This window comes from Heliangelus exortis, chromosome 5, assembly GCF_036169615.1.
Source record: "Heliangelus exortis chromosome 5, bHelExo1.hap1, whole genome shotgun sequence".
NCBI classification, from domain to species: Eukaryota; Metazoa; Chordata; class Aves; order Apodiformes; family Trochilidae; genus Heliangelus; species Heliangelus exortis.
In genome coordinates, this window is record NC_092426.1 from 27,016,885 (window position 1) to 27,032,841 (window position 15,957).

The 15,957-nt window shown below is 36.5% G+C and overlaps 1 protein-coding gene across 3 annotated transcripts in view; it reads left to right on the forward strand.

Moving 5' to 3' along the window:
- The window catches only part of STRN3 (striatin 3), a 55,767-nt gene extending 47,383 nt beyond the window's left edge, over positions 1-8,384 (forward strand). For all 3 annotated transcript variants that reach the window (XM_071746189.1, XM_071746187.1, XM_071746188.1), the window contains 7 exons: positions 50-97; positions 975-1,096; positions 2,527-2,694; positions 2,939-3,079; positions 4,463-4,570; positions 6,503-6,589; positions 6,685-8,384. In XM_071746189.1, the coding sequence (XP_071602290.1) occupies positions 50-97; positions 975-1,096; positions 2,527-2,694; positions 2,939-3,079; positions 4,463-4,570; positions 6,503-6,589; positions 6,685-6,854 (844 nt within the window). In that variant the 3' untranslated portion in view covers positions 6,855-8,384. The remainder of the gene's footprint in view (positions 1-49; positions 98-974; positions 1,097-2,526; positions 2,695-2,938; positions 3,080-4,462; positions 4,571-6,502; positions 6,590-6,684) is intronic.
- Positions 8,385-15,957: the final 7,573 nt, after the last annotated feature.

The following is a 15,957-nucleotide window of genomic DNA, read 5'->3' on the forward strand; positions in this document are numbered from 1 at the left end:
TTTCAGTAGAGATTTGAAGTAGCATAATAACTCTTTCTTTCTCTTTCAGGAGTGCCTCTTTAGATGTAGAACCCATCTACACATTTAGGGCCCACATGTAAGTGTTTCACACAATTAGTACTTGATAAATTTATTGTCATCAACTCATGAATCCATAAGACACTTCAGTTCAAAAGCCAGAAATGTATTCTGTTTTGCATCATACAGACAAGGTCTGTTATCCTCTGCAAAAGCTGGTAAATACTGAGTCTATGTCAGGAATTGCACTGTCAATGTTAAAACAAGAGTAATAGGAAGTAGGAACTGTGGTGGTTAGTCACAGTGGAAAGGAGAGACTGTAGAAGAGGACAATGAAATCACCTGAGTGATGTCCATGTCTTTGACTGTGGAGTTTATATATTGTATGTGAAGAAAATAAATAAAGTAGAATTTATTGGTCTTGCCTAGTATCTTCAGATGCAGGACTGAGAAATTAAAAGTATAGATGCAATCATCAGGTCCAAAAAAGCCCCACCCCACTGAATGCAGATTTAGTGAGGGAAAAATCAGAATATCAGGCAGCTGAATAGAAGGGTTTTGAATTCTTTTAGGAGCTTGACAAGAATAAGAGAGCTGGTCAGGATAGACCAAAATAGTAGGTAGGGCATGGGTGTGCTGTTCACATAGATGTGCCACTCAGAGCTGGAGGAACTTGGATATCAGTGAGATAGTTGAGGTAATCAAAAAGTTGATAAATACTTGAGTTCTGATAGCTGCAGTCAGTTCTCTTGCAGTGTCAACTCTTCCTCTTTTGCTGCCTCTTGCTTGCCTGCTTCATGTGCAGATGGTAGTTCATTACACACCTTAGCAAATATTCTCATTTCTGCTTGTGGTTCCCCCCATGGTCTTGGGAAAGCAGATTGTACAAACTAGTCTGAAACAAGGAAAGATCTATCCTATAGGCATTAACAATAAGCTTTTTATCTCTCCCATAGTGGACCTGTATTGTCATTGGCAATTAGTTCCAATGGAGAACAGTGTTTCAGCGGTGGTATTGATGCAACCATCCAGTGGTGGAACATGCCTAGTCCTAACGTGGATCCATATGATACCTATGGTAAGTACCTTTTAAAAGATAGACAACTCATGACCATTGTCTTCAACATTAATTTTTTCTGCTTGATATTAATCTGTTTTCTAAAGCTTTTGTGAAGTGTAGCTGCCATTTATCAACTCAATTGTGTGGTTTCAACTTTTTGTGTGTGGTAAACATTACTTCCTCTGACTTCCCTTAGTGGGATACTTTGTATGAAATAGTAATAGGAAGACTGACAATTTCTGATGTTTAAGGAGTAAAGAAAAAATTATTCATAACTCTTATTTTTTTAAAGAAGCATGCTTACTAGTTTGAACCAAAATTCCAAATTGTTGGTTATTTATTTATTCCGATAGAAAATTCTCAGAAAACTAAGATAAGTGCACTCAAATTCTGTCCTTTGTTTCTGATTTGCATCTCAGTTTCCATAACTAACGTCTGCTTGGGAAACTGCATTAATCTTCTGCAATTGGAGGTGTTTAGTGTAATTCTAAGGGTGCATTCCCTGGCTGCCTGAAGTATGAATGGGACAGAGTCAAAAATTTTTTTCCTCTCTTCCTTGTGTCAGTGTGATGAGTGAGCCAGTACAACACCCAGGCTGCTTCATCTGTGGCAGCACAATGAAGAGAAATGGGAAACAGTGCTATCTTGTACCAGTTTAGGAAGACCACTGCACCCAGTTGCTTAAAACTAAGGGACAGCTGAAATTGTACCTCTCTGCTAGAATTTTATTCAGAATAGTCTAATAACTACAAATTATCCAATTTGCTCCTGCAGGTAGGCTTGTTGCTATACTTTTCATAGGCCTCTGATAGACTGCCTCTGCTCAAATGACTAAGTTATTTTTAAAAATGAGAGAACTCTAATAGGATGTTTTTCCTCTCTATAGCTTCTTAGGAGGCTTTTGTGTTGCAAGACCAGCTTGTGTTTAATTTACTTCAAAACTAAATTTTGGTGATTTATCAGGCCCTACTCCTTTCCATTTATCTTTTTCTTTTACTTCTCTACTCAAAACCTGGTAGAGAACAGAATAAAAAGCCTCTATAAAAGACAACTATGGGGTAACAGGGAGAAGAAGATAAGAATGTGTTTACGTGTTCCACAACAAATAATACTTTTTCAGTACCTCAGGGGAGAGGTGGTAACAAGTGGGTAATATTCTAGAACAGGGAACTTGGTTGGTTGTGGATTTTGATTGTTGTGTGTTTGGTGGTTTTGGTTTTGTCTGGTTTGGTTTGTTTTTTTTTTTGTTGGTTTTATTTTCCAGAAAGCTGGCAAGGGTTCTGCAAAATTAGCTCAAATATAAAATTTTAGCTGTTGTTTAAACAGCCCTGGGGGACTGGGGGATCTATGACAACTTTATGTGGAATTTAATTTCTGTTGAGGTACAAGAAGTATTTACTTATGTTTCTTCACTAAAAGGTTTACTTTCTGAACTTTTGTTTTTCCAGAGCCAAACGTTCTAGCTGGCACATTAGTTGCTCACACAGATGCAGTCTGGGGTCTTGCTTACAGTGGTGTAAAGAATCACTTACTATCTTGTTCAGCAGATGGCACTATTAGATTATGGAACCCACCAGAAAAAATGCCCTGTATTTGCACTTACAATGGAGAGAAAGGTAAGTTTTAAAAATCTGTTATGAGGCAGCTGATGGTGCATCCAGGCTCTTGAAATCCATTTAGCAAAACTAGGTAACAGGAACTTTAGGGGAAGAGATCTTTTAATAGACTAATAGACTCTTTAAAGAAGAAAGCCATCTTCTTTAAAGTATGAGCATAAAACAAACCAAATGTGTAAACTGTTAAGATTTCTAAGTGTTTTGGAGTTTCGTTCTTCAAAAGATAATTTTTTCCTCTTTCTAGAGCATGGAATACCCACATCAGTTGACTTCATAGGTTGTGACCCTGCTCATATGGTGGCATCTTTTAACACTGGCAGCACAGTCATCTATGATTTAGAAACATCGCAGTCAGTGGTAATGCTTTTATCACAAATAGAATCTGGTAAGTAAAGCTCTTCTGTATTAAATATGCATCTTGCATGAAGTACCTTTATCCAAGTTTTTATTATATGGTGAATTAAATGAAAAGGTTTTGCTCCTCTCCTACATCTTGCAACTTCAAAGTTTGTTAGATGCTTAAAGATGCTTGAAGAGACATGATAGAAAAATTTGTGGATTATCAGGATTTGAAAGTGATTAGAGGTAGTGAAAGAAACAGTTTTTGGTTCTATAAACTAAATTTTCTTAAGATTGTTGTCTGAATTGCATATTAAAATACAGTTCTCATTATGTAGCTTTGACATGGAGAATAATAAGATAAATAAGTGAATTGAGCATAATATTAGTTCAGTGTAATTTTGCACAGATTGTGATTAAACAACCTAATGTGGAGCTTTAATATTAGAAATTCTGTCACTACAAGTAAGGTGCTCTTTAAGACTTGTATGTATCTGATAAACCCTGGCTAGAGACACTTTCTTTTCTTGAACGTGTGATACCGTTCTCTAAGGAAAGCTTCCAATTTCTGGTCACTTCTTTCTTTGAAACAAGAAGAAGTTTCTTTGAAACTAAAAGAATAGTGGAAGGGGGGAATTTGCTTCTCTCTTCCAGGTAGGTCAGTTTATTTAGTGATTACACTTGGAATATTAAGTACCTTGTATGAAGACTCCAGCACAGGTTACAAACGTATGTAAAAGCTACATTCTAGGTAGCTTATGCAAAGACTGACATTGACAGCAAGAAAGAACATCAGAAGTTGGGGAAGTACCTTTCCTAGTTTGAAGAGGGAATCTTAAATGGAATCCATGAAAACTAGGCACAAAAATAAAGGGAACAAGTCTGGCGTATCAAGATAAGAAAATGTCTTTGAAGAGTGTTCTAAAAGCTTCTAAAAATATTCTAAACCATTCCCTGTTTAAGTTGAAATAAGTCATAAAAATATCTGACAATCTAGTAAGCTAGATTGACTTCAGTTATTTCGATTCTGTCTTTTTTTTTCCTCCCAAGCTAAGTGTTTCTTGATGAGGAGGTGTAAGAGGTATCTACTAAATACATATTATGCATGCCAAAGTTTGTTTCTACTTGGCTAGTGCCATCCTACAGTACTTGACTGGTTTATTTGCTATCTCTCTCAAGAATCTGTCATATGTATCGACCACTTGTACAGTTTTGATCTTACAGTGCATTGGCTAGATTGTACCTGGCTTTGCCCCATCTATAAGCAAGAAGCTATTATTTATTTCCTAGGAGATTCATTGATATTCTGCCTAAAATGATGTTTATGTAACATTTACGGTATTAAGCTAAAGTGTAATACTAGAATATTCTTATCTTATCTTTTAATTATTTCTTTAGGCAGGTGAATTTTTTTTCATTTTATTTTCAGGTGTACAATCAAATAATCATATTAACAAGGTAGTAAGTCATCCCACACTTCCTGTAACTATTACAGCACATGAAGATAGACACATCAAATTTTTTGACAACAAAACGGGTAAGGATAAAGACAACCTAACTTGTGTATGTGAATATATACACAAAATCTGTAAATCTGGGATCTGGGAGAATCTGTTTGTAGAAAACTTACTAGTGATGTGGTTTCACATAAGAGAACTTAATGTAAGAGTATAGGGAAAAACTGCACAGCCTGTCATGACAAAGTTGGAAGAATTTAGGAACATTTATTTTCTATTTGTCATATTCATATTATGCATCACATTTTGCTTGTTACCCTATAAAACTGGAATTAAAAAAAAAAGCTGACTATAAGTCCTATGTGATACAGTGGCTTAAGTGTGCTTGGTTTGGGTGGGGTGGGGGGTAGTGTTCTTGGTTTTTGTTTTTAAAAGGAAAAAACACCCTTCTCACCTTCTGTGAGTACGTGTTTGAATTGTGATCATTGAATGTGTTGCTGTGATTGTCCTGAAATGAAAATTTATTACTGTGAAGAAACAAAAATGTAGAATAAGGAGCAAAATTGCATGAATAGATGATTGAGTAGGAGTAGAAGTAAATGGCGTTTTCTGAAATAAAAAATCAGTAGGTCCTGGAGGAAGCAGTAGTTCAACATAATATGTATTTTCTGGATAAGGTACAGTATGTTGGCTGTTTACTGATGTATATTAATTCAGATTATTAAAGAATTCAAGGCGAAGGCTGAGGAGGAAGAATTTAAGATCTTAATAGATTTAAGAGCAGGCAGATGAAATTCCATGTGTATAAATACAAAATGATTCATATCAGGAAAAACAGACCTTATATTTTAAAAATAATAAGCAGTGGGCAGAGTGCTCTGACTTCAAGGTAAAACCTGGGAATTATAAGAGCTGGGATGAAAATATCAGTTTGGCACTTAGCAATCAGAACAGCAAAATGAATCTTAGGGGAGGGAAAGGAATGAATAAAAACCAGAATAATTGTTAATACCTTTGTATGAATCATGCACTTGTGCAACTTGTGTTACTCCAGTCTCCCTTATCTCAAGAACAAATATAGCCTAATTAAAATGTTTCAGAAAATGGTTAAAAAGTTGATCAGAGACCTTCAGTAGCTTTTAACTTCTTTGTGAAGAATCTTAGACACTAAATAGCTTGAGATTCTTCAGGAAGACAGGCAGCAGGGCAAAGTTGATAATACCTTCTTCATGTTAGGCATGGACTTAGAGTGATTTATTTTCTGCCTGTTCCAATACACGTACTAAGGTTCAGCTGATAACCCCTAACAAAGAACAAGTTTGAAACAGAAAGAAGTGGTTGTTCTTATAGTGTACAGTTAAACATTTTGGAACTTCTTCCAGAAAGTGTCATGAGATGCTAAAAGATGTTAGTAAGAGTCTGGGAATGGGGATCACTGAAAAGAAATTCATTAGGATTAATTAAATGTAGAGATAAAACCTCTGGTTTGTGAAAAAACTGAGCAGTTAATTATTAGAAGCAGGAGAGCATTGTGGGCAACTCTGACTTACATGTGCCTTGGTTATATTTTCTTCCCTGGCTTACCACCAGTAGCCTCCCTTCTAGCAATGACCAAGTTAGAGAGCCCTTTGGTATGACTCCTCAGTAAACCTCTTCTTACAAAGCTTCACAAATACTTTGTCTAACTGAGGCAGCTTTTAAGACATTTCAGGGACTAAAAATTTGGGTTCTTGCCCAGGCATTTTAGGATTTGTCTTCATTATCATTGCTATCAATATAGATGCCAGATAAAAAGTGTGTTTATAATGGGGATGCCTTTTTGAGAGCTGTGTGCCATTTACACATATACATATGCAAGAGACTGCAGTTGGAATGTAATAATTTCTAATGGAATTGTGTTATTTGGATGTTACTGAAATCTAAATAATTGTTATTCTGTATTGCATTCAGTGGAAATGTTATTTTAAAATAAATGTACTTCAGAGGAAATTCACTGCTTATTTTCCTTTCAGGTAAAATGATCCATTCTATGGTTGCTCACTTGGATGCTGTCACAAGTCTAGCTGTAGATCCTAATGGAATCTATTTAATGTCTGGAAGTAAGGGATTTTTCATCTTCTATATATTCTATAAATTTTGCATTTATGATGCACTTCAGTGTCTGAAAATATCACTATCTTTTTTTTCTAAACAGGCCATGATTGTTCCATTAGGTTATGGAATTTGGACAGCAAGACATGTGTGCAGGAAATAACAGCTCATAGGAAAAAGCTGGATGAATCAATTTATGATGTAGCATTTCATCCATCAAAAGCATACATTGCCAGTGCAGGAGCTGATGCCCTTGCCAAAGTGTTCGTGTGACACAGCAGAACAAACCTGCATCACAGGAGCAGGTCTGTCTGGACAAAAAAGAGGGAATACGTCACTGCCATCAATGATAAGGTTACCGATAAGACACTACATCTGATCTGATCTGCCTGGGTGAAGGCTCTTATGTGGGGAAGGTATAAGTTGGTGAAAAGTCACCACATCTTGAACAATGTCAGGCTCATTCATTTAACTGTAATTACTGTATTTGGGGGGTGGGGAGAAATACAAAAAAGAACCAGTATTTGTAGCCTTGACTGGATATGAACTGAGCGTATGTCTGTTCTTTAGGTGTCTTTAAGCAAACGTGGAGTCTGATCTTACAAAAGACTTTTATTTTGGACTCTGTGTGCTGCCTTAGGGTTAGGAATGTGGTGCTCTTGTGGGGGGAAGTGAGCTCCAAGAGTAGCTTTCTTTTCATCTCTTAGTAATCTTCTGTTTATCAGTTGAATGCCACAGATTCCCCTTTTAAACTTTTATTTTGCTTTAAAGAAAAGGAAATTTAACTTAAAATATTTTAGCATTAGTTGCACAAATATTTGGATAAAATTCTAGTTTTTATAAGTCTTTTTATATATTTAGCCTGTCACAACAGTGCTCAAGATTGTATTGATAATGTTTTTCTGCATTATAGAACCCTAAAACACAGAGATCTCACTGACCCGCTGCCGTGTAACCACACTCTTCCCTTCTTTTGCCTAATACAGCTCAGCTAAGTCCTTGCATAAGGATGCTAATTCATCATCATCGCATAACTGTCTTCATAAATAAAGGACTGTAAAATGTGTTCAGATGAAACACAGAGGGGTTAACACCCCCGAATGAACTCTTAAAAAAAAAAAAAAAATTAATCTTGGCATCCTATCACTATGTGATATTTTGTACATCTTACTGTATTTACGAGTTTATTTATCAAGGATTACCCATCTTGCTAATGGCCTATTGTTATTTATTTCACTTTTTGTTGGTCTTTATATCCTTTTATGTAGTGTGTTAAAGGGCCCTGTATATCTATTATAGCACTCTTTGAACAGTCGAAAATAGATGAGAAAAATGGGACATTTGATAATTCTAAAGTTGCAAAACAAGAATTTCTTTTTCCTCTTGCTAAGTACCTGGAGTGGAGTTGATTCCAAAAAGCAATCTTGTTTCAGAACTTTTGGAGTGAAAAATACTTTTATTTGCGTTTCAAATAGAGTACAAAAGTAGTTGATTCAAGATTCATAAATCTGCTGTGTTTTAACTAGTTATTCCCTGCTTTTATTTTATTTTCAGATGTGCTTCAGTTTATGGTGTAACTAAAGATTTTGTTTGTGTAATGCATGATTAATACAATAAAGTATTTTTTCTAGTCTTCCACAAAACTTTTCTGATCAGTTTGCGAGTTTTGATGAGTTTTGTAAGGTTTCTGTTTTACAAACTATGAATCAGCAAATTTTTAAGATTGTACCACATAGCAAAAGTACAGCTGTTGAAAAAATGTATATAAAATGCATATAATAAATATTAAATGGTGTACCTGTATGTTACTGTTGGCTACATTATTTTGTGTTGCACAGTTTGGAAGTGTCATTCTGCAAATTACTAAATTTGGTCTAAATTCTAGCAAAATGACCATTTGTTTATTATGCTTATAAGCCGCTTTGCTTTTGGAAAATTGTAATAAGTTGTCTGGATGTCAACCAATTGTTCAGTTACAGGCAGCAGTACCCACATATAAGAACATGTTTCCAAAAGATTTTTACAAGAACAAATTGAAAATTAATGTATTCTTAGAGCTTCTATAAGTTTTTTTGATGTCAAGTGATTTAGGAGCCAGAAAGATTTTATTTCAACCTGCCCACTGAATCATTGTGTTGAATTAAAAAAAAAAAATTTAAATTTTGCCCATATGTCAAATGTTATTTCTTAATCTTGTCCTTTCTTCACTTGTCCTCCCATAGAGATGATTGATGTGCCAGAGGGCAGTCTTTTTGCAAATGGCTAAGCTATTCTGTGACGAGTGACTCTCCTGAAAGTGTATCAGCAGAATACCACAGTATGTATCTTAGATTTTCATGTAAAAGCAGCATAGTTTAGATTTAAGTTACCTTCAGCTGGAACATGTTCCTATAAGTGGTTGTAACTGCATTGTTCCATGTAAGTTTCCAGTTTTGCAGTGAGAATGTATCTCATGCGATCTCATGTCAAGCAAATTAGGTTTTTGAAAAAGAAAGGAAAAAAAGGTGCTCATGGTAGGCAGAATACTGCAGCTATATTCTGAAATTAATTTTGTTTCAATAATAATAATGTTACATTATTTGAAACGTTGCAGTAAATTATAATTGTATAAAAATGGGAGATATTTGTCCTTTATCATGAAGACTGAGGTGAGGCCTTTTGGTAACTGTAGGACACTAAGACGCTAAGACTTTACTTTTAAACAAAGTAATATTCAGCTGATTTGCACTTTTTGTTCCTTCCAGTCTAAAGCATTCAACTAATCAACAGAAAAGAGAGTATTTGAATTTTGTTAGAACTAATTTCATAATTGCCTTTTCTGAAGCCAAACATTGTTTCTGGCAGCTTTTCCAGACTGCTGCTTTTTAATGCTTAAATGAAATGTGATTGTTTAATAAACATTGCCATGCATAATATTTACTTTTTTTTTTTTTTCTTAATTGTATTAAAATTGAAATGGTAAAACAAAAAAAAAATTGTTTATTTTCCTTAATTAAAATCTTACTGGTCATCTCAGTTCTCTAATGCATACTGGATCAAATGCTGTAGTGAGGCTTCATTTATTGAGTACTGACAATAGTCTCTAATAAAGTCTTAGTTTATTTATTGTGGGGTATAATATTAAAACCTTTATTTGTTTTGTTTTAGAACAGAAGAGCTGTAGTGCTGGTGATGGGGAAAAAGTTATAGTGCTGAAATAAACATTTTCATTTAGCAAAAACACCTGAACTTAAGAAAGAACTCATTTACTTCTCTTTTGTAAGTAAGACCCAAAGGACTTGGACTGAATGGAAAGATATCAAAGTGCATTTAATAATACATTATATTAAGAGACTTACTCTCCATTGTGCTTTTAATTGTACAGACTATTTTAAGCAGATGAGTGGTCACTGAAGTCCAGCATCTTGTCTCCTTAAATATCAAATGTATGTGCAAAAGGGTGTAACAACCCCTGATGGATAACCGTCTCTAATTTAAAAATCCTAAGGAACAATTTATTTGCCAGGAGATAATTGATAGATTTTCCTAGTGAAAAAACTCTGTGGGCTTGAGGGTACATTACAAGAGGCTGTATGTTTCTTCTGTTTTATGTTACTTTATTTATTTTATAACTGATGGCACTCTGTCCTAGCGTGCTCTTACTTTTATGTGCTTCCCTCCCACTTCCCATCTCAGATCACTGGAAAGTTTCCTGATCACACAGTGCTGACTGCTCTCCCTTCTAACTACCATGTCATATATAAAAGTGCATTCCTATTTTTATAGGGAAGCTAAGCACATAGATAAGGTGGTCTACATAAATCCTGCAGGGACAGTGAGTCTTTTTTTTCCTCTGAGATAAGGTACATGGTAGGAAAATGGCTGACTTGATCTTTTAGTTGTGTTTGGCTTTGATACTGTTTGTGTGTGTAAATATAAATATGTATTTAATGTTCTTTTTTTAAGATTTTTTTTAAAATAAGAAAAATACAAAATATGAAAAGCAAAAAAACCCCACCAAAACCAGAAGGCTTTGGAATTGTTTTAAATGCTACATCTGAGGTAAGCATGAATGAAGGTTTAAGCTCCCTATTTAATATTTTCTCTGTTGGTAGCTGGAGAATGGACATCCTTGAATCCTATGCAAACTAAATAGCTTGTAGTAATAGCTTGAACTATTTATTTTTTTAATCTCTAAAACACTATAAATGTAACTAAAATACATTGAACCAAAAATCTCTGCTGCAGACAGCAAACTGAACATTGCTAATGTGTACTTTAAGAGTAGCTGGGATTTAGTTTATTTAGATGCACATCAAGCTGAAAGCGTGACCTGGTTTTGTTATTAGAACCTTATTAGGAGATCTTTAATTTTCTCTCCATTAATTCCCACACATCTTGCATTTGTTATTGATAATATTTCCTTCTGGAAGGTCACATCCCGTTCCAGCTGATTTGATCTAGTTTTCCTGAAGCAAAATAACTGAGGACGCCAACTGTTGTCCAACCTTTAGCCATTCGAGCACACAGAGAGCATCTAGGAGCAGTGCTGGGACATTTGATCTGGAAGGAGAAGAATTCAGGCATTGATGATAGGTAGTACTATAATGTAACATTGCATAGCACTAAATGTCAGTTGTCTGCTGCCATGGACCTCAAATAACAAGCAGCAACTTTAACCTTTTAGTATCCTCATATACAAGTAACATCCAGAGCTGTCTTCAGTTACCTCCCAGAATATTTAGTGTTCTGTCACTTAAATCTTGACAGTGCTGTGAGGCTTCTGATACTCTCTTTGTAACTTGATTCAAGTTAATGGATTTAATACAGAATTTAAATGTTCCTGAACTTAAAAGGCCAATGCTGTAAGTTTGTATGTGTATTTGTAAAACTGAGGCTACAGGTAAGAGTTTTAGAAATTCAGGAGTATTGATACTACCCCATTCTTTACAAATAGTGTTAATCCTTCTAGAGGTGGTAGTCTTTCAAATAAAGATAATGTTAGCTTAATTTTTATGCTTGTAGAATTGTTTGTTTCTATCACAAAAGGTACAAGGTGAGATTTACAACCTCTAAGGTAAAATGCTCCATTCTACTTCAGAGGGTACTGAATACCTTGGAATAAATACTTCACTTGGTAACTAAGGAGTGTGTGCTTTTTGGAATGTCTTTGACTTGTGCATATTGGAGGCTGAAACTCAGAATATCACTGTGAGAGTGATTTGCTGCTCTATCCTCAGATTGCTTTCTGACAAACAGGATCAGCTATGCAACCACTTTTTAAAAAAACCTTTTCGACATAAGTTGAAGAGGAACATTCTCCTCAGTCTTAAGCATTCACTAGTGCTACTGGGCTTGCTAACTCCCTTCTCTATCTGCTCCTGTTTCTTGAGACTCAGCCTTTCTTGAAAGCCTTGAAAAACCTGTAGGAGGAAAGAGTAGCTTGCAGAAATGTTAGGTCATAAATCCATGTGTAATCTACAGAAATAATGTCTGAGCTCTTGAGTGTATGACTTTTTAAGACTGGTGCAGAGAGGTTTGTGGCCTGCCTGCTGTGGGTGTATTGGAGCCATTGGGGCTCACCTGGAGAAGGTGATAGTGGCTGCTTCTGGACTGGAGACAGTGGGGCCACAGGAATCCAGCAGCAAGATGTGAGTAAGCAGGATGGGAGAGCCTTGCCCTTCCTGCTTGCAATTGTTTTGATGTCAGTGGAGGGGGGAGTTCATGTTATCAACTGCTGGTCAGGCACACCTTGGGTGTGTACTGGGGCTTCTGTACCACCATTTGCATCTTGAACTGCCATGTGACTGGTGGGAACTCTTGCTTCCCCTCTGGCCACCAGTCTGGAGAAATCCTGGCGAGTCTGGAGGCTGACCAGGGGCAGCCACCAACTGTGTCTGGTAGTTCAGGCCCCATCCCTGGAGATATTCAAGGTGAGGCTTGACGAGGCTCTGAGCAACCTGATCGGGTTGAAGATGTCCCTGCATTCTGCAGGGGGTTTGGACTAGTTAATCTTTAGAGGTCCCTTCCAACCCTAATTCTAATTATTCTATGATTCACTTTTTCCTTTGATAAGCCGGGTAACTGAATCTTCCAGTCTGAAGAAGTGTAGTTTTCAGCTAAGTTGATTGAGCTAACAGAGTTCCTGTACAGAAGAGTTTCTTGGAGGCTGGAAACATTTTTCCCCACTCTGAGGGAACCTGACAGTTTCCGTGGCGCATAAGTACTACATGCTGTCACAAGCTTCTTTTTTGTTTTGTTTTGGTTTTTTCAGATATTTAGCCTCACAGAGGCCACTGATCATGGTCACTTTTCTTTTAATTATGTGTGTTAGTCTAGTCTCTGTTTAATTTGAGCAGATAAGACCGTTGGGGAGTCAAGTTCTTGTTGATGTATTTGCTACCAGCATGCTGACCCAACCAGTTCTGTTTTGTTTCTGAATTGGATCCTAGTTCTTGTCAGAATTAGTTCCAACAGGACAAAGTTGTAACCATTTAGATAGGAAAAGAAGCCATTTTCTTCCCATCTTTGTTTTCTAAAGTGGTAGTATATTATTAAAATACCCAAGAGTAGGTGTGAGAGAATTCTGGAAATTAGACAACTGTGACTTTGATGTTGTTGTAAAAAGACAATATTAATGGGGTAGTTTGTGTAATTTGAAAGTTAGAAAAAAATTAGAAGTACTACTAACTTAGTACATGATTTACTCTTCTATCTAATTAAAATTATTTTCCTAAACCTTGCCAATCTTTTTCCAGTCTTTTGACTTCTTGTTGTCTCTTAACTTGTGTTCTTTGGCAGTGATTTGTTTATCATATTTGTAATCTGATCACATGCACCAGGGCAGAAAAATATTTCTTATCCTTTTTGCTTCCATTCTACCACACTCTGATCACTATTAAGGCCACAAGTAAAGGCCACATCTGGCCTCAGCAGAGGTTAGGAAAGTTTAGTTAGCATTTGCTAGCAAAAACACTTATGTAGGATTCTCATGCTGGTGTCTTAGGAACTGGTCCAGAAGTTCAGCTGTAGGTCCAGTTATACCCTGAGGCTGAGGGTATATTGAAAGTGACAGCCCCTGGCTGCCAGGAGGCTGCCCTCAGGGTGAGATGGGGCTTCTCAGCAGGCAGGAAGCGATGCTCCCTGTTCCTTTCTTTATCCTGGGATGCCAAGAGTTCAGCTGACCCTGCTAGCATTTGCATACAGCTCCCATGGTGGGATGTAGAGAAAAATAGTGAAGGTACAATATCCATTTATATGTAGGCAGAGCTGAATGTGGAAATTTTGGAGTAATAAAATAATGAAATACCCTTGAGGTGGTGAAAGGGGCTTATGAACACAGATACTTCGCTAACCTAACTTGATTGTTTGAAAGGAAAGGCAATCTTAATCATAATGAATTTAAAGTGGGCAGTGTGCTTCAAAGCTTAAACCCTTGGATTTTATCATAGACTGCAAATTTTCAGGACCTATTTCTCCTTCAGTTTAAGCCAGAGGCAAAAGTTCTGTTGAAGCTAAAGCAGGCAAAGGAATGTGTGCTCAGGCTGATAGACACAGAACTGGGAAGTTACTCATACTTGAATTATAAACTTTAGTGGAAGTTTCCATATATTTATATCTGTATTTGGATGATGGTTATTCAAACACATTCCACTTCAGATTCTGAAGAAAACCCTCTATGTTTACTATCCCAGGTCCAAACAGAAGCTTGTAGGTAAAGAAGTTTTGTTTTGTTTTGTTTTGTTTTGTTTTATTTTGGTTTTTTAGACTGTGAATCTAAGCCTCCAGTTTCCAGGCAGTTTGTTATAGATACAAGTTGATCATTTCAGCAATGTGCTCAGGCCTTCTGTGCACTTGCATCCTTGCAGAGAAATTTTTTTGTTTGGTTTTGGTTTTGTTGGTAGGGGTTGGTTTTTTTTTTTTTGTGTTTGTGTGTGTGGTTTTAATGCTTTCTGGAGCTGTCTTGCTCTTCAGACTAATAAAAGGAAGAAAGAGAAGAGCTGAGAAAACTAGAATCTGAGCATTTAAAAACAGTGGAACTTGGTAGTGATATTGAGAGTTGCCTCATTTGAAATATGTTTTAAAATCAACAGCTGTTCTGATTAAAGTATTCTACTCCATTCTTGCTATACCCTTCCCATTTTTACTCCTCTCTTTCCACCTCAAAATTCCTTTTTAAGTTGTCGAGTAGAGCAGTCATTGGCTTCTGATGCAAGTATTTTTTGGCTGGTTACTACAGAGCTCCTCTTTATTGCCACTGAATTTGAAAGGCAAAGTAAACATGTTTAAAGTTATTGTTTTATCTAAATATTAGGATGGTTTTACTTTTAGGGTTTTTTTTTTCTTGTTCCTTGCTGGTTCAGTATTAGTAGTTTCACGAGCAGTGGTAAAAGTTGACTTCTGAGACCTGTTGTTGTTCTTGCACTCTGATTGAGGTGGTAATATAAAGGATTTTTGCTACCAGGTCACAGGTCTGGCAGTATGAAGACTTCTCTGCAGTTTACTCACCTTCAGTCCTAGATTGTGTACATGCTTTTCCTTTTTACTGCACTTGTCAGACAAGTGTACAGCTGGACAGCATCACACAAGCAAGAGATGTATACACAGGGTGATTCATAGTCAAGAGAGGATTGAAATGCATAAAGTTTTTGTGAGGTACCTTGGATCTGGAATGAGACCCTGGCCTGATCTCAAGGGATCTTCTGCAGAGCCCTGGGGCCATGCCAGCACTTGGGATAAAAATTGCCAATGAATGACCTGCAGGTTCAACAGGGAGCTACTTTATACATACACGAGGTTTACACTTCCCTGCTGAAGTAGGATGCAGAAAATAACAAACATGGAAATTTGTCTAATATGGCTTCTGTGTATGTAATCCCTGCCTTGGATGCTCATCCTGGAGATAAGCATTTGTAGCATTTCTTTCAAGGGGTGGGAAGGGCATACTGCCAATGTAAGAGGAAGTTGTGCCCATCTTCCAGTTATAAAATATCCTATGAGTAAATAATTCACCCAAGAAATGTAAAAGTGTCTTCCTTGGTCTTCTGGCAGTGAACGATAGCAGTGCTCAGGCCTGTTTCATAGCCTATGTGTGGCTGTAGGTTGCAGGTCCTACTGGAAGTTATCATGGTACAAAAGTAATTTCAGTTTCTTTAGAATATTATAATAATGGTATTTTGTACATTTAGATTGACCTGGAAGCTCTACTGGGAAGGAAGGATGAGCTTTGGTCTGTATTAAGTATTACTGAATGTAAAATTCAGAAATAGCTCTGGGAGCTGCAGGAATCACCTAAACTGCAAAGCTTAGAATCTTGTATTCTTTTCTGAGCGATGGGATCTTTTTAAAGTGCCCTGGTATATCATCAGCAATGAGGTTGCAACTTCAAGGTGCCCTG